At 44.8% G+C, this 24,504-nt stretch overlaps 1 protein-coding gene across 1 annotated transcript in view; it reads left to right on the forward strand.

Moving 5' to 3' along the window:
- The window catches only part of Dmrt1 (doublesex and mab-3 related transcription factor 1), a 109,026-nt gene that overhangs the window by 44,973 nt on the left and 39,549 nt on the right, over positions 1 to 24,504 (forward strand). Inside the window, exon 4 of the mRNA XM_036180420.1 lies at positions 16,506 to 16,650. Coding sequence (XP_036036313.1) covers positions 16,506 to 16,650 — 145 coding nt within the window. The remainder of the gene's footprint in view (positions 1 to 16,505; positions 16,651 to 24,504) is intronic.

A 24,504-nucleotide genomic window follows, 5' to 3' on the forward strand; every position in this document is an offset into this window, starting at 1 on the left:
ACTTATCAGGCAGAGGAGCAAGCAAGCCCTGAGGGGTTTTGCTTCTGGTATCAGAATGCCTGTCTGTCTGAAGTGCATGCAGATAGGTGTTACTTGCTTCAGGAACAGTGCCAGGAAAGAAATACACATATCAGTGCAAGCTCAGGGAGAATAGAAATCTCCCCATCATCTCCCATAGCGAAAAAGTGAAAGCCTGACCCAAAAGCCTCCCATGCTAAAAGCAAAAACTTGACTTTAGCCATAAAATGGAAGTGGTATACTTGAAAGGAAATCTGGGAAACATAATCTATAGGTTGTTTGTAACAGCTGGCTGATATAGAGAAATGCATTGTGGGAAATGTAGTTTTTCAGATCAAAATGACATTACTGCCTGAAAAAAGTGAAGTTTCTTTCCAAAATGTTGCTAGAAAGCTTAACTTTACTTCCCAAAAACTAAGAACAAACAGCTTGACTCTCAGGAGATGATGAAAATGCTAATACCATTTATCAACAAGCCATTTTAAAACCCTTTAGAAAACATGGGGAAACAGTCGTTACACTGGGAGATGGCTTCAGATGTGAAAGAAAGCTTGTGAGATTGAGTTGGGCTTAGGATTCAAGAGAGAAACATGGACATCATTACAAAAATACTCATGGTAAACTTAAAAAGCAACTTTAAAAAATTAAGAAGAGGGAATTTTACCTCATTTTACCCTTAGTCAACTCTAAAAGCCATTGTCTTCCCCTCAGGTAAGCCGGAGCCACACTGTTTTTGTCTGACTAGTAGCAGATTAATGCAGGCGTGAGATAGTGCATAATAGCAGAAGGTTTTTCCTAAGAGCTTTACGGCAGTTCAATATGGTAGTTTCACCCTTGTCCTGAGGTGAAGCTTCTGCTGTAACTGAGTGGAGTCAACAGCCTTTGTCTGAGTTGGGGCACAGGGGAGATGCAGTGGTTTTGGTAAAGGGACAGCCCCTAGTTAGAAGGAAGCCATCTGCCGCTGAGCACATCTCTGCCGGTTCAGGAATGGCTGAGAGAGCTTGGTGGGAAAGGTGACTATAGGAAGTGGCATTGTTCTGAGAGTGTTACAGCCCCTTAGCAACAAGTGTTACAACTCATAGTTGCTGAGTGAGAGTCATTGGTGAATTAGGCTCTTGTTTCCAACTGTCAGGCGAACTTTCAGAGTGATATCAAAGCTGACTATAAACTCTGAACTACTATAAACTCTGAAGTTCAGAAATGATTTGTGTGTACTTCTTGTCTTGTTAATAGTTTAGCTAAGAAATCTCTTCTAGTTTTAAGAAATCTCTTCTAGATGCTTGCTAGTGTAAGTTAGTTCTGTATAGTGATAATTGTAGTCCTTTAGAGAGTTTGCTTTTGAATGTAAGTTTGTAAGATGTATAAATACATATAGTAAATGAGCATGGTAATTGTAAATATGTAATGCTTATGCTAGAATTCTGTTGATGCTAATGAACCAGAGTTTAGTAAAAGCTAGGGGAATCTTTAAGTTTGATGTAATTTATCTGATGCAGTTTGCATCAAGAATTTGATTTAAGAAAGGGCTTGGTTCAGCTCAGGCCATTATAGACATCTTAAGACCCATTCCAAAAATGATATGCCATCTTTATCATCTTCTACTCCTGAAGAAGTGTGGCAGCCTTGGAGATGACTGTGGATGGTTGTAAACTCAATAGGAACCTGGGCCAGAGCTGAGTTAAGCTCGGTACCCCCTCCTGCCAGAGTCTGAGAGTCAAAGATATGCAAATTTCTTCTTGATAGCTTCCAGCCTAATCTAGAGTGTGCTTGATGGAAAGCATGTTTCTATGATGGGTAATAGAAGGAATAATCAGGGAGAATGACCTAAGACAGACCTCTGTCTATCTGATGGGTTCTGAGGGGCTCTTTAAAAAATTAAGAGGAGAGACCTGTGGGAGCCTACAAAGGTTTCCTAGTGAGATCTGAGCTTGCTTTATACAGCAGGGCTGCATCAGGGCATGGCTGGACCATGTGCATGGTCACCAGGTATTTGGGATGATCTACACTTGGCTGTGCTGGGGGGGAGGTCTTTTGCTCCACCCCTTGGCATTCCTTTAAAAACTCTTTAGTAGAAGGGACTGGTGGGGTTGGACCCAGGCCTTCCTGAGGCTATCCTGTGTTTCTAACTGTCTCTCTCCTCTATATTTCTCTCTAAATATTTCTCACTTCTCCCTGCTCAAGACTACCCTGGGGGATAAAGTAGGGGTGGCCCCTCCCCCCACATGAGTTCCTGAAAGACCTAGTCCCATGGATCACTCTTTAGAATAAGCTACATCTCACTAATTTGAATTTACGTTTGGAATCTGTGTAACACTTTTCTATGAATGAAATGGGAAATGAGGTACAAGGAGGGACAGTCTCAGTGTGTGTAGCACAGGGTGATGCTAAGAGACTGAGTACAAGGACACGGATATGGCAGATTCCTCTTCAGCCTGACGTGGCCAACTCTAAACACACTTGGCTCTTAAAAAGGTTTTAGTCATGCTCCCCCAAATTCCACTGGAAACAAATTCTTACATTCAAACAGAGCCAGCATAGCTAGCTGTAAGCTACCAATTTGTAAAATTCCAGCTGCAGATCAGCATGGTGATGAGCAGACCTGAAGTGGGTCCCGGAGTTTCTGCTCCATCTCATTTTGCTGCAGAGAGCTGCAGAGATGCATGGCTCCATGAACAGGCTGCTGACTGGGGGAAACAGTGCACATTAGAGAACTGGAGTTGTAACGCTGTATCTCAGTTAGGGTGTACTATTGCTACGGAGAGACACCATGACCACAACAACTCTTACAAAGAAAACATTCAGTTGGGGTGGCTCACTTACAGTTTCAGAGGTTCAGTCCACTGTGATTGTGAAGGGGAGTAGGGTGGTACACAGGCAGGTGTGGTGTGGTGCTGGAGCTGAACTACATCTTGGCTCAGAGGCAACAGGAAGTCGACTGTCACACTGAGGGAAGTTTGAGCAAAAGAGACCTCAAAGCCCACCCCCACGGTGACACACTTCCTCCCACAAGGCCACACCTCCTAATAATGCCACTCCCTTGGGCCATTTTTTTTCAGACCACCACATCCTGGAAGGCCCATATCCAGTTATAACTTTGGGTTTACCCATGTCACTTTGAGAAGAGACTCTTTACTCCAAATCTCTGCTCTCTTAACCTACAAAGCTTTAATTTGGCCGGCTGGTGGATGCATGAGGCAGTGTGGGGCTGGAGTGAGGAGATGGCTGCCATGCTTGAGGGTTCCCATGTAAACAGGGAAACTCTGCAGATAGTAACTGTTGCTTTTATTTCAGTTCTCACTATTTCCATTTGCCACACTGTTTTAAAATCTACTGAATTCTTTGCCATGTTTTCATATCTACTTAGCCAGCTACTTCAGGCATACTTCCTAATAAAATAGTTACTGTTAAAAAGCAGAACACCATGATCTATGGATCAACGTATGAAAGGAATGACCATCCTATTTTTAAGGAAGAGTTTGATTCCCTAGAGGCAATAAAATTGCAAAGCATAGACAAACAATAATGGCACAGATGTGTTTTTAAAATGTCATAAAAAAGAAGCATTGGTTGAACAGTAGATACTTACAGGTTAAACAGTTGGTTAGTGTTGAAGTGACAGAGGTAGGTGACTTACCCTGTAACCAGAAGGGATTTTATGGTTTGTTTTCATTTTGGGGGGACAGGACCTTGCTCCATAGCCTTGGGCAGCCTGGAACTTGCTGTTGACTAGGCTGGCCTTGAGCTCACAAAGATCTACCTGTTTCTGCCTCTGGAATACTGGGATCCAAGGTGTGCACCAGAGTTGTCTTTATAGCTAGCAGAGAGGGTTCAGTGGATAAAGACCTTGCTGTGCAAGCATAAGGACCTGAGGTTTGGATCTCCATACCCATGTTAAAATAGTAAAACCCAGGAATGGTGGTACTTCCTTTATAACCCTTTTGTAGGATCGTCGGGGTGAGCAGGCGGGTTCCTGGGGCTTGCTCACCAGCCAGGCTAGCCAGATTGGTTGAGCTGCAGGTTCAGTGAGAAACTCTGTCTCAAAAAATAGGGTAGAGAGTGGTAGAGGAGAACCCCCAACCTTGACCTCTGGCCTCCACATGCATATACATTCATTCATATATATCTCCACATACACACATACAAAAGAAAGAAAGAAAACACTCAAAGCTTGCAGAGGTGTTACAGCAGGGGTCTAGGAGGGATGGAAGAGTGGTTATCAACTGGATTTGTTTTTTTTTTTTTTTTTAAAGACAGGATTTCACTTAGGCAGGCCCATGATTTACTCTATAAACCCAAGTGGTCCTTAAATTTGTGATCCTCTGGCCTTGGTCTCCCGCATGCTCAGATCACAGCTGTGTGCCTCCATGTCCACCTTCACCTTCTTTGTTTCTGGCGGATGTGCTGAGCCTGCTCTTTGAGCAGTTGGGGTTCTCTTGTGGCTCATTCCCTTCCTGAAGTGCTTTCAGCAGTGTGTGTGTGGGGAGGCTTGTGCTGTTCTCTGCTGCCTGCTGCCCTCAGTGACTCAGGCTCTATCCAAGAGCTGGTGTGGGAGCCACATTCCTTACATTGCTCTTCTGGACCCGGATGCTGCTGAGACTCAACTTCCCTTTTTATACTCCGCCCCATTTCCTTACCACTTTAGTGCCATTGTGTGTTGGGGAGCAGTGTGAATGTTTTTCAACCAAAGACCTCTTTTGGTTTCTAGAAAATAGGTATTGTAGCAGAGATCATAATTTTGTTTTAAAGATAGACATCTGAAAAAAATCCCTTGACTCTTGTGTGGAGTTAGGTCTCCTTCATGCCTAGCCTGTAAAGTCAAGCAAGCCACAGACTGATTCAGCACGTATTAAGTACCCAATCTCTGGGGGCAGCATCCCGGAATCCCAGAGCGTGTGCTCTTGTGAACACCACCATACAGGCTGACAATGGTTTTAATGGCTTCTGGTCTGTCTCCAGCCTGCAGAGATTTGTGGCCCAATCATAGATTCCTGTCCTGTTGTGAAACAGGAATAACATTTGTGACATTGGAACAGACTCACGATGAATGGTTGCTTCCGCTGACCAGCAGCTCCATTTCCCTTCTGCATTTAATTGCCTGCAAAAGCTGTTTATTGCCTTGTGCACTCCTCCACGGCAACATTATCTCTTAAATAAACATGTTGTACCTGGCTGACAAGGGAGAGGTGCATATCAAGTGAGCAGAAATAAATATGGGAGGACTCAGAGCCGAGCCTGGGATCTCCTTCAGGCTCACAGCTGGCACGCTTTTGTTGGCTCTTCCTAAGCCTGTGCCACCAGACGTCTGGGTTCGCACCTGCCTCAGTCGGGTCGTGGTCAGGTGACAGCCTTAGGGGTTGCATTCCTCTGGCGGTTACTTTGGTCTCTGTCTGAGTCATCCCATGATAATGATTGTCCACTGACAGCTATGTACCTCACTGGAATTCATTTATGTATTAAGTAAACATACACCAGGGGCTGCTACACCTTAGAATTGACTGCCAAATGAAATAGATAGAAAAACATAATAGGGTAATTGCAGTTAACAGTAGTTCATAATAGTTTAAAATAGCTAGAAGAGACAGTGTTGGGTGGATATGAAGACCCTGATTCCACATCGTGTCTGTATATGGAAAAAACATGAAGGAATATTGGGAATCACCTCTATATAGTCCTTGGTTTGAACTGAGATACAGGCAGGAAGGGAAACAGATTCTGGCATATGACACTTGGCACAAAAAAGACACCTACTGTAGGTGTTCCTGGGATGCTACTCCAGCCCTCAGCTTGTGAGGGCCAGAGGACCAGGCCTGGCATTTTTAAAAGCTGCCTTTGACTGTTTGCCTGCCTACTGATGTTCTTCATCAGTAGTAGTGAAGTTTAGTTCTGGGACGCCATGGTAAAGCATGGTGAAAGCACAGGCTACATGGAGGTAGCTTCACCCTACCTTCTCCACCACGGTGCAGTATCTGTCCCACAGGAAGTGTGGCTGTGTGAAGCCAAATCTTAGATCCACCCCAGTTCCCAGGAAAAGTTAAAATTAATAATCCTTAAATCATTTTATGTGTGTGTTGTCTATTCTTATTATTTCTAATAAATTTATATAACATTATTTTAATATATATGGATGGAGGGTGAGAGATGGACATGCTCTCTGTCTCTCTCTCTGTATGGCCCTGGCTGTCCTAGAATTAATTATGCAGACCAGGCTGGCCTTGAATTCACAGAGATATGTCTGCCTCTGCCTCTGGGCTCTGGGGTAAAACGAGTACACTGTTAAACCTGGCTTGTGTTTATGTTTTCAAAGACAGAGTGTCCCTATATAGCCCAGGCTGGCCTTGAATTTAGATGTCTACCCTTCTGTCTCAGACTTCTAAGTGCTGGGATTACAGGTATGGGCAAGTGTACCTGACTTTCAGATCCTCTTAAATTTAAAAATGATAATAGCAGAGAGGAGACAGGAGAATATAAAGCCCCTTTTCTGGCCTGAGAAGATTGGCCCGACTTTTGTGAGGAACCTGACCATGTCTTTTCATTTTAGCCAAGCATACTTCTTACGGTCTTGCTGTTTATGAGCTGCCTGTCCATCCTGTGGCCCACATTATCACTAGCAAGTTTCCCTTGTCCCACTTCCTTTTTCAGAACCCATTTCTTTTTTTTCTTTATTAAGGCCTTTTTTTTTTTTTTCATTTTACGTACTAACCACAGATCCCCCTCTCTTTCCTCCTCCCACTCCCCTCTAATTTTCATCCCCCAACCTTCAAAAACGTAAGGCTTCTCATGAGGATTCAGCAAAGCCTGGTTGAGAAAGGGCCAGGTCCTTACCCTTGGATCAAGGCTGTGCAAGGTATCCTACCATAGGTAGTGGGCTCCAAAAAGTCAGCTCATGCACCAGGGATGGATCCTGATCCCACTGCCAGGGGCCCATTAAACAGACCAAGCTACGCAGTTGTCTCACTTATGCAGAGGGCCTAGTCCAGTCTCAGGCAGGCTCCACAGCTGTTGGTCTAAAGCTCATGAGTTCCCATGAGCTTGTAGAACCCATTTCTTTTTCTAGAATTAAGTGGTCATTGGCCACTGTATTGACTACTTTTCTGTTGCTGTGGTAAGACACCGTGTCCAAGGCAACTTAGAAAAAAAAAATCATTTAATTGGCTTATGTTTCTAGAAGGTTATAGTCCATGATGGTAGAGCTGAGACATGGTGGCAGGAACGGATGAGAACTCATGTCTCAAAGCACAAGCAGGAAGCCAAGAGCTAAGAGTAGCATTGGTCTTTTGGAGCCTTAATGCCTGCCCCCTGGTGACATACTTCCTGCAGCCAACCTACACCTCCTAATCCTCCCCAAACAGCCACCAACTGGAGACCAAGTATCTAAATGCCCAAGACTTATGGGGGACATCTCGTTCAAACCACCCATATCTACTGTCTGATGGTAGGTGGACATTGGCTGTCTTGTCAGAGAGAAACAAGCAGCATTCACACACCATCAAGGGAATTCATAAGGATTGTGTACTTTTAAATATTTTTATGACAATCTCTTTCCTCAGGCAAACAGGTGTAGTATCTGCTTTAGGAGTATTAGAGCTAGCCACCATAATTTGGTTTCTTAAAGATTAAGTACAGAGGCATAACTCTGTTGATGCCTGGAGGATTTATTTTAATTCATGTTCCATTACTATCATGTGTATTTATTTTATATCTTACGTATTCATTCATTCTAGCAATCTTATGGTTGCTTATTTTTTACCTTTCTAGTAGGCAGTCATTTTTGTCAAAAACATTAAATACTTTAAATATCTCCTTTTCTGATATATGTTTTTAATACATATTCAGCTTAGATGATGAGGGTGGGTAAAGATGTTACTGTTCTTTGGTTAAGGGAGAACTATACCGAGCTCAGAGGGGCTGGGCTGAGGACTGCCCATTTTTACAGAGCACTCTAGTAAACAGAGTAGATCCCAGGAGAAAATTGAACTGGCCTCTGAGGGGTAGTAGGGGACAGTAGGGAGCAGACGACCCTGACTCAAGACAGCAAGAGATGGAATAAGGCCCTGGGCACCCTAAGGAATCATTTTTTCAGCCTAGGTGGAGCAATGCCAGGAGCATCCCAGGACATCCAGAGTGTGACAGATGTGCCCGAGGCTTTGGGAGAGGCCTGCATGTGCCGGGCTGTTCCATAGAGTGGTCGACCTTCTTAGGTGGTTCTGTTTGAGCACACCTTGTGATGTGCTGGAACACTGGAAGAGCTGGCAGTTGAACTGGAGTCTGGAAGAAGTCTGTTAGCACCCTGTTGCCAGGTTGTCCTGTCACCAGTGCTGTGTGACACAGCATCAGGGTAGCAAACACTGTTGTCTTTGAGACACTGTGTGAGGTGCTTGAAAAATTAGATCATTGGGTCACAGGATTCGAAAGCTTTCAGCTTTGATTTCCTTGGGCTAGTGGCCAAAATCTTACCTATTTACATTTGCCTTTTTGGCTAACTCTTTTTTCCCTCTTGCTAATAGATGTGAATCTGATATAAAATTAGATGCTTTTCAGAACATTTAAGTACTTGACTGAGTATTACATTCCTTGAGATCCCATTTCTACGATGCTTAGTGTTCCTCATTATTTGAATAAAGACTGAAATCAAAGGAATGCATAGCAGAGACAGGTCGGTCCTGTTTTATTTGTTTGTTTCAGTACAGTATTAGAAATACAAGGAAAAAAGGACACAGTTCTAAAAGCATCTTTAATGTGTCGTAAGATGCGGATAAGAAACTTTATTCACTCGTTGGCACTCTCAAGTGCCCGACTGTACAGCATGGTGGAAGTGGTTGAGGAAGAACCAGAGGGCAGCATACTTTTCAGGTGTTGAGGCCAGAGCTCAGTTTCCCCAGGAGAGAGAGAGAGATGCTGCACTGTAGGAAGACAGGTCTGGACAGGATATGCTGTGAGATGGGGGAGGGGAATTTATCACCTCTGTTGTTGAGAATTCTCAGCACATGGTGACAGTGAGAAGTAGATAGACATGCAGTTAATCTCCGTCTTTTAACAATCTCTACAGAGAATACACCACTTCTACCTGCTCCTAGGACACTTCCCCATACCTTCTTCTTGGTGTCCACACAGGCCCTGTGAGGCTCACCTGTGGTGTACAGCTTCCTGGGTGGGGTTTAAAGGGAAGAGAGAAAAAGAAACAGTTTATCTCTTTTTCTAGTTTTTTTTTTTATACCATTTCCCATCACATTTCATAGCATAAATATTCTTTTTGCCTTTTCTATTTTTTACCAACCAGTACTTTGATAAAGAAGGCAGATAGTCCATTCATGTGTCTTGTATTTATGAAAAACTAGAAAATGAGAAGCCCTGGAAATTTAGTGAGTGAGTGAATGCATGCAGGTATGGGTGTGTGCCTGTATGCATGTGTGTTAATAATGTAGAATGTTGAGGGTTTTTTTATTTTTTAAAAAATTGAAATGTAGCAACATCTCACAATAGAGATATTTTTTAAATATCTAGCAAAAATATTTAAATGCTCAAATATTTTTAAAAGTATGTGATAGGAAGGCATATTTTGTCCGAGTCAGCACAGGGTCCTTGAATGTGGTCCTCAGTGAGTGGCCACCACTTCATGTACCATATTGTCTTAGCCCTCAACACACCCTTGTCAGGTCTTGTTAGCTCCATTTTAGTGAAGAAATTGAGGCTCAGGGAAACAGACCCACTCAGCATTATCACACCACTGGTTAGTGGGTAGCTGGAATGCGAACAGGCTTTACCTACTGTGGAGGGCTCTTCTTTCCCAGAGTGCCTCTGTCTTCTATGTAAGGCACAGCACATTTCTTAGTCTTTGACTCAAGCCTGAAATTTATAGTATCACTAAATATGCCACTTCTTAGGCTTATTTCTCAAAACCTGTTGATGCACGTGTGCACACACAGAGAGAGAGGGGGGGGGAGGGAAGGAGGGAAGGAGGGAGGGAGGGGGGGAGGGAGGGGGGAGGGAGCGCGCAAAAGCGAGAGTGAGCTTAGCTTTAGGGAAACCTATTTTCATTTATTCTTGAGTCATTTGATGTGACCTGTTCCCATGATGGTCTTGGAGGGGGATGGGCCTCTTCATGTCATTCATGAGTTGGGGATGCCCGCTAGGAGTCACCAATCTGCGCTGGAATCTTTAAACAGTTGGGGACAGTGTGTGAACTTGTGCCTCTACGTCCACTTGGAGGGTGTCTTTGACACCTTGCCCTGAAGGCAGTCTGTCATGTTCCGTCCTCATAAGACAGCCTTCATACTGCTGATTTATGCTAAAAGTATCCTAATGTTTCCAGCAGCTCATGTGTGACAGGAATATAACCCATATTTCTTAAAGCAGATAATCCAAGTGGCTTATTTCCCGATACTGCTGATAGGGCTGTATCTCTCGGTATCTGCCATGGAGATTCTGACGGTAACATATTGTTTCTGGGTCACTAGCTTTGTCTAAAACAGTAGGTTGGAACAGAGTAGCAAAGGTTAATTAAGTTTGTCCATCATGGTAGGAACACATATGGATGACTCCGATGCATTGTGCTCTAAACATCAAAGTTCCTGAATGTGTGGTTGCTGGCGTCTTTGCTTCTCATTTTCAAACGATCCAAAATGAAGTTTCTTAACTCGGTGCAGAGTGTTGAAAAGAGCCGGGCTGTGGAAAGGCAGTGGCCCTTTCAATAAGCAAGTGTCTCCACTGAAATTGGGAAGGTGTCTTGGGTCAGTGGAAGAAATCAGGAGCTCCAGGCAGGTCCCTTTCTTTCCTGCCTCCTTTCCTCGGTGCCCTGAGTAGAACCAAGCTCCTTGTTGACAGTGTCTCCATATGTTGATGATGATTAAATTCTTAGGACTCAGCGAGGAAACAGGACATGTCTCTCGGATCTTTCAGGAAATGCTCACTTTCTTACTCTGAAGTTGCGTTATTCTTGTAGTCAATAACTGGTATTTTTTTCAGGGTAACATGAAGAGTATCCTCTCAGCCCTCTACCAGTCCAGAGAGTTGCTGTACAATGCCATCAGACATTTGATGTATTAGCAGCCTGGGAAGCCCTATGTCTGGATAATTATTAGCCAGGTGTTTTAGGATAAAATTTGTCCCATCTTTTCTTCCAGTTATTTTACTGTTTTTTAAATATATATAATTGATACTGGCATTTATGTCTGGCTGTGGGAGTTTGGTTAAAAAGTTAGGGATGGAGCTGGACGGTGGTGGCACATGCCTTTAATCCCAGCACTCGGGAGGCAGAGCCAGGCAGATCTCTGTGAGTTCGAGGCCAGCCTGGGCTACCAAGTGAGTTCCAGGAAAGGCACAAAGGCAAAACTACACAGGGAAACCCTGTCTCAAAAAACAAAAAACAGGGCTGGAGAGTTGGCTCAGAGGTTAAGAGTACTGACTGCTCTTCTAAAGGTCCTGAGTTCGATTCCCAGCCCAGATGGTGGCTCACAACCATCTGTAATGAGATCTGGCACCCTCTTCTGTACATCATAAATAAAATCTTAAAAAAAAAAAAACCCTCAAAAATCAAAAAACAAAAAAAAAGTTATGGTTAGAGTATTATTTTTTTAATTCTCTCAGAGTGTGTGTGTGTGTGTGTGTGTGTGTGTGTGTGTGTGTGTGGTTTGTGTCCATATGTATTCCATATGTATTGGTGCATGTGTTCATGTGCACAAGCATGTAGACAAGAGGAAGTTGTCAGGTGTCCTGTTCCATCACATTTGGCTTTATTCACTTAGACGAAGGTCTCCCTCTCAGTCTGGAGGCAGGCTAGTGTCCAGCAAGTCCCGTCCACCCCTGTCTCTATTCTTCCCACTCCCCTGCCAGCACTGGGGTTGCAGCACTGGTAACCACTCCTGGTTGATTTTTTTTTTATGGGAGTTAAACTCATGTCCCTAATGTTTGTATAGCCTGTGACTTCACCTGAGCCACCTTCCCAGCCCTTGTGTTGTGTCTGAATTTCAGATTGTGAATCATACAAACAAGGTTCTCTCTCGAGCCCAGAAGAGTCTTTGTAGAATTTGCAAAGATAGTACTCTAAGGTAGTCATAGCTAGAGATTATTCCAGACACCCAGCCCTCTTTCATGAACCTCCTGGCATATACCAAGACCTCCCAGTTCCCAGGGAAAGGGGATATTTTAGATTGTACTTTGTTTTTTCTAACTAGGTATCTGTTTTTGAAGGTAATTGCTCCCCGTTAGCTGTGTCTTGAGTGCTTTAGACTGAGCCTACAGTAAGAAGTGTGCTTCACGTGATTTATGTACACAGACGCTCACAAAGCAGTTCGATCCACAGTGCATACACTGTTCACATGGATTTGGCATTATGTTTATCTTTGGTCTTGTTGATCTTGAACTTCTGGGCTCAAGGGATTCTCCTGTGTGATCCCTCCAAGTTGTGTGTGGATGGTGACTGCATTATTTCAGGGCCTGTGATGAGCGGCAGTTCTGTATTTTGGAAAACATCGTCTAAGGAAAGTCAGTGCCACTGATGAAGACAGAAGATGTGAGATGTTCTCACTAGAACACAGAGCATCATGGCTGAAAAATGTGCATTTGGGTTTCATTTTTAAATTAGCAGTATCCACAGATGAATTGCTTTTATGGTGAAGTCAAGCATCGTAGACCACTTAAGTCCAGATACAATCTTGAAGTCCCATGGCAGGGAGGGTATTCCTGTCAGCCATTTGGGGCTTATGAGTAACTGTCCATGTGCTCCAGGATCTGGAGACCTGAGGGGAGGGTCAGCTTTGGTTCTGTGTTTCCACATGACTTTGCCAAGCTGCATCCTATGGTTGTTTTTCCATTTCTTGAATTTAGTGAGATTAAATTCAAACTCGTTCTTCATTTCTACTGGGAAAGGCCCATCCATCTACACGAGTTTTCTTACGCTTCTTCCTATTGCTGTTGCTTTGGTAAGCTTGGGCTTTACACTCTAAGACGGCTTAGATGGATTGGTTCTTAAATTATCTTCTTTTTGCTTATCCTCCCCCGACCCTGGCTCTCAGGAGAGGAAGGGCATCCTTTCTGTGCTTAGACCAGGACAAATAGGTCTTGTGTTCTTCAGCGTCTTGGGTGCAGCCCTCATGGTGGACACCCTCCCCACAGTGTTCTGAAGAGTCCCTGGGCTCCCTCTCAGGCATCTGGGTCCTGCCAAAGGCCTCTCCCCCCCCCCCCCCCCAGCTCCCCTCTCTTTCTGTCCCTTCCTCTCTCCTTTTCTCTTCTGGGTCGTTCACTATGTGGCCACATTAGAGAAGGTGGTGAGAACATAGAGAGGAAGGACTTGAGGACTAGGTGGCGACAGGCAGTAGGGAGCCTTGGATTACAGCCAAGGGGACTGTGCCAGCCAGGGGGACTGTGCCAGCATCACAGGACTTGGCATTTGATCCTTTGTTGTTCTAGCAGCTCTGAGACGTGTGCATAATAGCAGACACTCAGCCTATACATTAAAAATAAGTCTTTGCAAAGGGCAGCACGAAGTGTGGACAGTGAACACATGTGTGTCTCAATGGGCAAAAGGGGCTCCCTGATGAAGCTCTCCGCACAGATAAGGTCTGCCCTGGCTCAGGTGCATGGCTAGGTGAACCTGGGAATAGGCATTGCAAACCAAAGAAATCATCTTAAGGATGGCAAATGTTGATCTCAGCCTTTACCCTCTGTGCCCTGGAGACCTGAGGTTCCAGTCTGAAGAGTTCTGCCTTCCCTGTAAAAGTGTTTCCAATCAGAAAACTAAAGGTTCACCTCAGATGGGGCTTGGAGGGCTTGAAAGATTAATCTAAGCAAGTCTCAGGGTCTGGTAATCCCTGCAGTCAGTTGTGTTGACCTGTGGAGGACTCTTGGGGAGCACTGTTCTCTTTAAGCCACAGCTTCCCTGTGAGCTAGCTTACTGCCAGCCAGAGCTTCTCCTTTGGCATCCTTCACCTGGAAGGAGAGCTCAGCTTCCTCCAAGATCAGACATTTCTGTCTGAAACCTTACTAGACAGACGGCAGATAGGATTTGAGAATTTTTAAAGAGGAGATGATGAGGTTGGACACTCTTGAGCTGTCCTGCAATACTACTGTTACTGGAGACAGGGTGGTTTAAGCCCTGTGGGTCAGACTTATCGCCATGCATTTTCTCAGCAGTCAGTACAACAAAACCCCAGGCAGGCTTCAAGGTTTGCTCTGGAGTTAATACTGACACTAGGAGCATTTGCTGCCTGCTGAGCTCCTGCCTGTGGGTCACACTCCAGTTTAGAGACTGGGGTGGGTAATAAGAGTATAAAACATGTCGCTTGCTGGCCAGCCAGCCACCACATGCTAATAATAATAGCAGACATAATTCACTAGAATCTTGAATGTTTTAGATTTTGCTTGGTTTGTTTATTTGTTTAATATAAAGGAAAAAAAATAAAATCTCAAAGAAACAAGTTAGTATTGCATAACGGGGGGGGGGGGGGGGGGGGGAGGGGAGAAAAGCAGCCATTAACATAACTGAGTAATTCCTCCATTTACCACTGAGGTTGTCTTTCACGGAGAGGTGAGGAAAGGGCCTTCAGGGTATTAGATTAGTTTGAAACAGGTCCCCCAACCTTGGCACAGTTGTGGTGTTGGGGTGAACAGTTGATTGTCAGGGGGACTGCCGTGGGCCCTGTGGGAGTTATAGCAGTGCCGCTGGCCTTTATCTCTAGATGCCAGTAGCAAACCGTCTTTGCTTCCGGGTTGACAGTTGAGCATGTTTCCAGATATCAAATCTCCCCGTAGGGACAAGGTTGTCCCCAAATAAAAACTACTGGTTTTAAGATCAAACAAATATCAAAGGCTTCATTATCCACCCATCCTGTCTAAGTCCAGAGTAGCAGGATTGTGTCGTCTGTCTGTCTGTCTTGTCTATTTACAATTAGAAGGGAGCAGGAAGTGACCTGGAGTTACGCCCAGGCCTTCTAGGGTGAACATCAGTTCAGTTTTAACTTTGTGTTTTAGTGGGCTCTGTATTCTTAGAGACACCTTCCTCCTCTGCTGTGAGTAGATGATTATTTAGTGGTCTCAGTTTCCTTCCTGAGTCTGGCTTCCAATGGCTTCGCCACCTTTCCAGCCCTTTAAGCTTTTCTTAACTAATTATCCCGTCTACCTTTTGCCTCTGGGCTTTTCCTGTTCTCTTATTCTGTAGATCTTACTCTTACTCTATGGCTTGCTGTGTAGCTGGATGCCTGGCCCCTGGAGTCCTCCTCCTTCTCTGGCTCCTTCTCCCAGATTTCTCCTTCTCTCTCTCTATTCTCTCTGCCTGCCAGCCCCGCCTATCCTTTATCCTGCCTTGCTCTTGGCTGTTCAGTTCTTTATTAGATCATCAGATGTTTTAGACAGGCAAAGTAACAGCTTTACAGAGTTAAACAAATGCAACATAAACAAAAGTAACATCCTTAAAAATAACATTCTACTACATCTCCCCCTTTTTGTCTAAATAAAAAAATGAGAAGGATTTTAACTTAAACATAGTATAACTACATACAACAAAAATAGTTATCAAGTAAGAATTAATTTACAATATTCATTTACATTTAGCAAATTCAGAGAAAGTACTCTACTACCCATCCATCTTAGTGACTCCAAAGTTTTATATATAATTTACTTTCTATCATAATTAAGAAAAAGTTCAAGTATAACTATCATAACACAGCATCACAGAATTAAACAAATGCCACATAAACAAAAGTAACACACTTTAAAATAACATTCTACTACGATTTTTCTTGAAGAACTGACTCGTAGATGTCGTCAAACCTGAGGGAATGTAACTAACTCAGCACCCAGAGTGAGGAGCCCATTGTTCACAAGGGCATCTGTGCTTAAAATCAGTCCCGGACTGTTAGGCCCATGCTCCTTTTTCAGACTGTGTAGCCGACTCTTGGGAAGCCTGCAGCTTTAGTTTGAAGGGTGCTGGAGTTCTGCTGAGGCACTTAACAGAATCCATAAACCCCTCCCAGTCTTAGAAGGTCTGAAGATACAGCTCAGTGGGTCAGGTACATACCATGCAAGCGTGAGGTTCAGAGCTCAGATGCCCAGCATCTGTGTACGTATGGGGCAAGCCTGGCACCCACTTGCAGTTGTCAAGAGGTGGACGGAGGTGAGATCCCTGGAGCAAGATGACCAGTTGGAGCAGCTGAGTTGGTGAACTCCAGGTTTAAGTGAAAGATCCTCCCTCGATATATAACGTGCAGAGTTTCTGTGACATGCTGAAATTGAGGTATGGAGTATGTGACAGAGCAAAGCAGCCCATCGTGTGGGGTGCAGAAAGAAAAGACGGACCCAGGAGGGTCAAAGACAACCTGTCCTCCAGAGCCACACCCCCCCAGCCTACTTCCTCCAGTTAGGTCCCATCTCCTGATGTTCCCAGAATTTCTCAAGTTAGTGCCATGCGATGGGGACCAGGCCTTGGGCATGAGGTCCTGTGGGGACATTTCACATTCAAGCCATAACAAAGATGTTCTTTAATTTTTCTGAAGCAGATGAAGACCTCAGAGAGCCGCCACCCCGTGAGCTCCCAGTACAGGATGCACTCTTACTACGGGCCTCCCTCCTACCTGGGCCAGAGCATGTCCCAGATCTTCACCTTTGAGGACGGCCCCTCCTACTCAGAAGCCAAAGCAAGCGGTAGGTTCTGTGGTGGGTATCTGGGATGGAGATGACACCTAGCAGCGGGTGAGTAGTAGTTTTCTCTGGGTGTGGCTCATAGGAGCTTTGGGAGGTTTTTAAATTGTTATTAATTCTTTGAGACTATCATACAACTCCTCGCAGATCTCCCACCCTTATATCTATCCAACTTCTTCCTTCTCCTTCTCTCTCTCCCGCCCTCCTCCCCTCCCCCAATAGAGTCCAGTTTGTGTTATGACCTGCCCTGGATAAACCAGGCAGCACATCTCTAAAGACATCTGACTTTCCTTCTCCAAATAGCAATAAAATACCAATAGCTTCTTAGCTGGGGTGGAGTTTTGTGTCCGTGTCCGTGTCCGTGTCCGTGTCCGTGTCCGTGTGCGTGTGTGTCTGTGTCTGTGTCTGTGTCTGTGTGTCCGGGTGTGTGTGTCCATGTGTCTGTCTGTCCGTCATGCGTGCATGTGCGCTTCCTCCATGCTGGGATTTTGCTGGCTGGAGCTTGCACAGGTCTTGTGCATGCAGTCACAGTTGCTGTGTGTTCATATGTGGAATTGTCCTCTTTCATCTGGAAAGTAGTGTTTCCTCAAGTCACCCTCCACTTCTGGCTCTTAAACTTTTCCACGTAGACCCCTGGGCCTTGAGGAGAAAGGATGTGATGTAGATGACCCATTTAGGGTTAAAGACTCTAAAATCTCCTAATCTCTGCAATGTGACCAGTTGTGGGCCTCTGTAGTAATTGTCATCTACTGCAAAAAGAAGCTTCTCTGATGAGGGTCGAGAGATGCGTTGATTGGCAGTATAGCAGTAAGTCCTTAGGAGTTGTTTTAATACTATGTCCATTTAATAGAGTAATAGTGGGCTTTCTCTAGGGCCCATGAGCTGTCTAGCCATAAGTTCTTGGTCTTGTTGGCAGGGTTAAGTGTGGGTCCTATTTTTGTGGTATGGGCCCTAAAGCCAAGCGGAAAGGGATTGGTTTCTCCCTTAACACTTGTACCGCTGTTCCACGAACTGGGACTACCTTACCAGGCAGGTCATTAATGAAACTCCCAGGGTCTACAGCCAGATGAGATTGGTGATTACTTTCCTCCAGATGAACATTCTGTAAAGAATTCAGCTACAAATTGGTTTTACTTTGTTCTTTTTTATAGTTTTATTTTCTTTAAAAGTATCTTTTAGTTTGTTTACTTTTCAGATGGTATTTTAGTTACAACATTTCTCCCTTTCCCTTCCTCTCTCAATCCCTCCCCCACATACCCTTCCCTGCTCTGCTTCAATTTCATGGCTTCTTTGTCTTCAGGTGTACTATGTGCATTTGTGTATTTGTACAGGGGAAATGGAGGGATCCTTAAAGAAGTAGCGGGGGGGGGGGGTGTAAAATAACAGCATGCATGACTAGAAAGGCCACATGGACTCATACTATAAACAATTTCCTAAAACAAGAACTACATGTCGTTCCATGTATAAATAGACATACATAGCTTTCATGAACTTACTTCATGTGAGCTGATGTACTCCTCCAAGAGCCAAAGACCACCTAACAAAAATTCCCATACCAGATATGAAAAGCCTCTTTTGAGTTGGTTTATTCTTAATACAATTTCCCCCCTTTCTGAATACTTGTAACAGTAGACTACTATCCTCAAATGTTATTTTCTTTTTATCTTTTTTAATTAAGAAAAATTCATGTGTGTGTTTTATCTGCATGTATGTCTGTGTACCACATGTGTGTCTGATGCCTGAAGGCAGGAAGAGGGTATTAGATCCCCTGGAACTGGAGTTGTGGGTGGTTTTGAGCTAACATGTAGATGCTGGAAGTCAGCCCTGGGACCTCTGGAAGAGCAGGCAGTGCTCTTAACTGATAAGCCATTTCTCCAGTCTCCAGATGTTACGTAGTTGAGGAACAGAGTGACATGCAAGGCTCAAACCCAGGGATTGTTGCTGATACTGAGCAGGGGCTTTGAGAGGATACCCCAGTGCCCACGGACACTTGCAATGTGTTTCATCTCCCCATGGCTTTTTTCCTTAATGAAGTGAAGTTCTGTACAATAAATAGTTGTTTCACAAAGAGTCTTGCTTTAAAAATCAAAGTGCATTCATCTTTTTGGGGAAAAATAACACGGTAAAACACTTTTTAATACTGTAGATCTGGGCTTCTGCAGTAGCAATGCAAATAATTCTGATATGGCTGAAGTTAAAAAAAAATGAGTGTTTAATGAACCAAAGCACTTTGAAATACACAATTCCTCAACTTCAGTTTTAACCTTCTCCCTAATAGTTATGCTGAGTTGGTGGGCAGGTCTTTCCTGGCTGCATTTCCAGAGCCCATTTTTAAGTGAATTATACTTAAGCATCATCTTTTAGTTTAGGAAAACTAGACGCAAACAGTGGAGCCCGGAAGTAGCAATCAGGGCAGTCCTGAGTGAACGGAAGGGACTGGTCCAGACATTTGTGATTACCTTGTACTAAATGGAAGGAGACATTCCTTTCTTAAATAATGTGACTATGGAGTCCCTTGTACTAAATGGAAGGAGTCGTTAATTTCCTAAATGATGTGACTATGGAGGAAGGCCTTTTAAAATTCTATTACATGTTTGTTGAACAGGGAGGGGAGGCCACATGTGGGTGTGAAGGTCAGAGGACTTCGTAGAGTGGCTTCTCCTCTTTAACCTTGCCATGGATTCTAGGGATTGAGCTCAGCTCGGCAGCCTAGAGTCAGGATAGGCTCCCTCTACCTCCTGGGCCATCTTTCCAGGCCAAGGATTTCTTTGCTAAGCTAAGGAAAATGAGAATCAGAACTATGACCTGATCTTCACGTTTGGAATTAAATCTTTAAAAGCTGGGCAGGAAGAACCCCTGTCCACAGAAGCAAAAACAAAACAAAAAAGCCGGGCAAATGCTGCTTTATTTACTCCCCTAAAATCCAGTAATAGCTTCCGTGGATATAGGACGTTTAGGTCATGGAAACTAGGCAGTCTGGCATGAAGAAACAGAAGTGCACGTGATGGCTGCACTTTCATTTTTATTGATACTCGGTTGCCATGCTTAGAGCAGACTGTGCCCTCCCTGTTTCGTAACATCCGTATTCTCCCTGGTGCCGCCTTCGGGCCAGCGTGCTCCTTAAGAAGAGAAAGCACACATACCACGTTCCCTTTCGGTCTGCTTGGACAGTCTCTCTTTGCTCTTTGTTGAGTGAGTGAGTGAGCGAGCGAGCGAGCGAGCCAGCAAGGGAGGGAGGGAATGAAGAAGTCTGTCTGTTTTTAAGTGAGCTGGCCCCATCAGGGAACGAAAGCCTGAACAGTCAGGCTCCTGACTCTGCTGTCAGACAGAAGCCAGTGTCCAGTTCGGAGATGAAGCGGTTACTGAGACCTGTTGTCATGTAGATAATTAGAAACGAGTTCCCCTTAACAGGAGGAAACCGCCCATGCTTCCTACTCTGGCAATAAGGGAATAACTTGAGAAGCACTGGCCTTCTTGAGATAAAGGTGTTGCTTGAGAGCAGGGCAGTAAGACAGAAAGATGTAAGGGGCGATTTATTGGAGCAGAGAGGAGCGGATTCGAAGAGGAGCACTAGAGTTGTCTGGAGTCATGGCAGAGGCGGCTGTAACTCAGAAGGAAAGAGGTAATGGTCCACGAAAGCAGGGTTGGCCGCATTGTGACCATAGCATGGGGCATCAAGAATTGCTTACTTCTCCTGAGGCCTCTGGCCTTACTTCCTGGGACTGTCTCATCCACTGATAATTAGTCAGAAGCTCAAGCTGTGGGCAAGAGGGAGACGGCCCTGAAGAACCATAGATAAATCTCAGGATTGTTAACTTGGAATTGTGGAAAAAGAAAAATGAATTAGTGGAGAATCTGAAACCCAGCTAACGGGTGAAAGGAATGTGGTTTACTGATGTCTGGCTGCCTGAGTGCCGTGTATGAAGCTTTTACAAAGCCAATAAGGAAGGTTGGGAAAATCATTGGGGAACCAGGATGTCCACAGGTTATCTTTCAGCATGTGGGGTCCCCTGCTTTAGTGCTTTGGAGCAGGCTAGGCCCCTTTGGATTGTGGGTCTGAGGGTCTGAGACAGTGGCAGGATGTGGTGTGTGGGGCTGGGGACATCATTTTAGTCACTGAGAAACTGTCCCTGGTTGGCTGGTCACTAGTTCCGCCTAGCACTGTAGTCATGGTTGAGTTGAATTCTTTTCAACAGCCCAGCATGTTTCTACATGTTTCTACATGTTTCTACATGTTTCTACATGTTTCTACATGTTTCTACATGTTTCTCAGATAACCCAAATGGTCTTCTAAGTGATTTGAAGAATGGTCTTGTAAGTGGGCTTAGTGGTTTTTTTTTTTTTCATTTTTATTTGAGTATGTATTTGTCCATAAATTTTTCAATTTTTTTAATGGATAAACCTAACTTATTGGCTGTCTTTGCCCAAGCTAGGGATTCGAACCCATGGATGCTAGGGAAATGCTGTACCACTGAGCTACAGCCCCAGGCCTTTAAAAAGATTTTACTTTGAGATAGTTGCTCAGGCCAGACTTAAACTCACTGTGTAAATCAAGGTAGCTTCAAATTTGTGAGCCTCCTGCCTGTAACTATAGGTGTGTACCATCTTGCCCAGCTAACCTTGGTATCTGAAGAAATGGGTGTGAGCTTAGTGCTGTCCTCTGGACTTGCAGTGGAGAGCAGCAGGAGAATCAGTGTTGTGGGAAAAAAAAGTGTCAAAGATTCCCCTGCCAGCTCACTTCGATTGTTGTTCTCTGTGGAAGAGATCTGAGCAGACCCCATCCCATCCACAAATGATGATTGGGATGCGTGTGTAGGTGGGAGCTGAGGCTGTGTATGTGCACCGCCCATGCTTGATTATTAATCTCTGTGTGTGAGGTGCTGGGCATTAAACCCAGGATCCCACATCCTAGGCAAGTGCGGTACCACTGAGGTATGTTCTCAGCCTCTGTGAGATGAATTTTCCACCAGATTTGAGAAGTCCGTGATACATGCACGAAGGCTCTGAGTAGAACTTGGATGTGTGAAGTCTGAGTGGACCAGGGAACCACCCCTACTAGAAAGAAAAAGTTGAGAGTTCAGTACACAGACACTGAATGGGTCAGTCTGACAAGATCACCTGAGAAGTGAATGTCCAGGAGGGCATAGAGGACTGAGGCCCCGAGCCTGGGAACCTCAGTGTGTTGAGCATTGGTCGATGGGATGAGTGAAGGAGATAAGCAGCCGGTGAGGTAGATCACAACTGCCGGTGTGGGTCAGCGGTGTTTCCGAAGTCGAGTGAAGAAAGCACTTCAGTGAACCAAGCCAAGCAGTGCTGACAGACCATAGGACAGGAGAGCTGGGCTTGCCATTGGCTGGTCCCAGGTAAAAATGTTGGAGGGCCTTGCTGCTCTGGTGGGGAGCTTGGGCCGTCTTCATGCTTGCAGAGCCTGGGACCCAGTTGCTCAGCAGTTCTAGTCTGGTGCTGGACACTGGAGGAAATCTGGAGAGCCAGCCACGGGTGTTCAGTCCTTGTTGGAAGTCCGAAGGAAGTGGGTTTCAGTGTTAGCAAAGGGCAGTGGCAGCAGCGGCAATGATCACTGTAGGATAGATGCACTCACTAGCAGGAGGTGAAGCCTGGCAAGCAAAATGCAACAGCTTTTCTCTCTGACTTCCTTATCTCTGGGGAGACTCTCCTCTCCAGAAGTCAGTCCTTCTGGGAAATACTCTTATAGACCTACCTAAAGGTGTGTCTGTTAGTTAGTTCCAGATCCAGCTAAGATTAACCATCACAGCGGGAGCCAGGGAGCCAGGCCAGTGGGCTCCAGAGTGGCATCTCCAGTGGGCCTGCAGGTACTTTCCCTACTGGTTGCAGAAGAGTGATACATAAAGGAGTCAAGAATGAGGGGAGGCTGTAGCTACTTGACAGGGCAACTAAATGTCTAGTGAGCTTGATGTCAGACATGGGGCTTGTGGTTGATATATTGTGTACCCCAATAAACTTATCTGGGGGTCACAGAACAGAACAGCCACAATATTAAACATAGAGGTTAGGCAGTGGTAGCACACACCCTTAATGCTAGCATTCCAGAGGCAGAGATCCATCTAGATCTCTGTGAGTTCAAGGCCACACTGGAAACAGCCAGGCATGGTGACACACACCTTTAATCCCAGGAAGTGATGGCAGGAAGCAGAAAGGTATATGTGGCATGAGGACCAGGAACTAGAGCTGGTTAAGCTTTTAGGCTTTTAGCAGCAGTTCAGCTGAGATCCATTCGAATGAGGACTCGGAGGCTTACGGCTTGAGGAAACAGGATCTGATGAGGAATTGCTGAGGTGAGGAAGCTGTGGCTTGTTCTGCTTCTCTGATCTTTCAGAATTCACCCCAATAGCTGACACCGAGGTGGGTTTTTTTTTTGGTTTGTTTGTTATTATTAATAAGACTGTTTAAGAGTCATCTACAGGGCCTTGTAGTTTTATCTTTGTGTAGTAGTCTTGCACCTCACATGAGATAATCATCTGAAACTGTACTGGGGTGTTGTGTAGGTCACAGTTAGGGCGACTGTCCCTTCTGTGTGGTTCCAAGTCACGTGTACCCACTGAAGAGGAAATGCATACCCATGAAGCCGTTAGGTCCCCTCTTCCTTTCCTAAGCCCCTGGTTAGCACTAACCTGAGTTCTGCCTCCAGATTTCCTATTCCTGATGTCCCATGCAAATGGAATAGGTGACACACAGCCCTTTGTCTGTCCTCTCTGTCTCTTAACCTCAAGTTTTCATGGTTCATCCACACTTTAGCGTGAATTAGCACTCCATTCATTTTTATAGCTGAATGATTGTCTGTGGTTTGAATGTATCATGTTCTGTTCATTCATCCTTGGATGGACGTTTGGATTATTGCCATTCTCTGACTGCCGTGAATTGATCATGCCGGCAGGACGCTCATTATTGCCTATTTGATTACTTGTTCTTAGAGCGTCTGAATTTCTCCTTAGAAGTATGTATTCATCAGCTTTCGTCACTATAATAAAAAGACTGGCTTTAGAAGCTTTCAAAGAGTAAAGGTTAGTTTTGACTCACAGTTTTGGAGATCCCCACCTATCACTGCGTGGGCCCATTGCTTTGGGTTTCTGGTGGGGGAGCCACATGGCAAAGGGACACAGTGGTATAAAACCACTGACCTTGTCAGCCAGGTAGAAAAATGGAACAGGAAGAGGTTAGGGTCCCATGCCTTTTTCAAGGGTATGTTCCAGTGACCCAAGCACCTCCCACTGGGAATTGACTTTAAGGTTGGCACGTACTAGGCAAGCACTGTACCACTGAGATGTAATCCCATCCCTCTTTTGGCTGCAGGGCTTTGACAGGCAGCCTAGGCTGGCCTCGAACTCATTCAGTAGTCCAGCCAGGCTTTGAACATGCCGTAATCTTGCCTCCTTAGGATGACGGACCTATGCTGTGAGGTCCTGTGGCCAACTCTGGGTTCTGCTACCTCCCAATAGTGCTACCCTGGAGACAGGGCCTTTTAGTGTGGGTCTATCCAAACCATCCAGAGTGGAATTTCTAGGTCTTGTGGGAGTTTTATATTTAATTTTTTGAGGGACATTAACCTGTTCTCCCAGCAGCTGCCCTGTCTTACATTCCCATCAGTCTATGAAAGGCTCCCACTTCCCCATATCCTAACCAACACTAACTTGTTTTCCAATTTTCTCAATTATGGCTCTCATAATTCATCTTTATTATACTATAAAAGTATCTAATCGTAGTAGATTGGAAACTCAAAGTAAATAAAGTGTAGGTCCTTCCCTCCATATCATTTGGAAATCACTGATTTGCCCAAGTAGAAGGACTGGTGTGGGAGAATGTGTGGCCAGTTCATAGCAA

Source organism: Onychomys torridus, chromosome 1 (assembly GCF_903995425.1).
Source record: "Onychomys torridus chromosome 1, mOncTor1.1, whole genome shotgun sequence".
In the NCBI taxonomy this organism is placed as follows: Eukaryota; Metazoa; Chordata; class Mammalia; order Rodentia; family Cricetidae; genus Onychomys; species Onychomys torridus.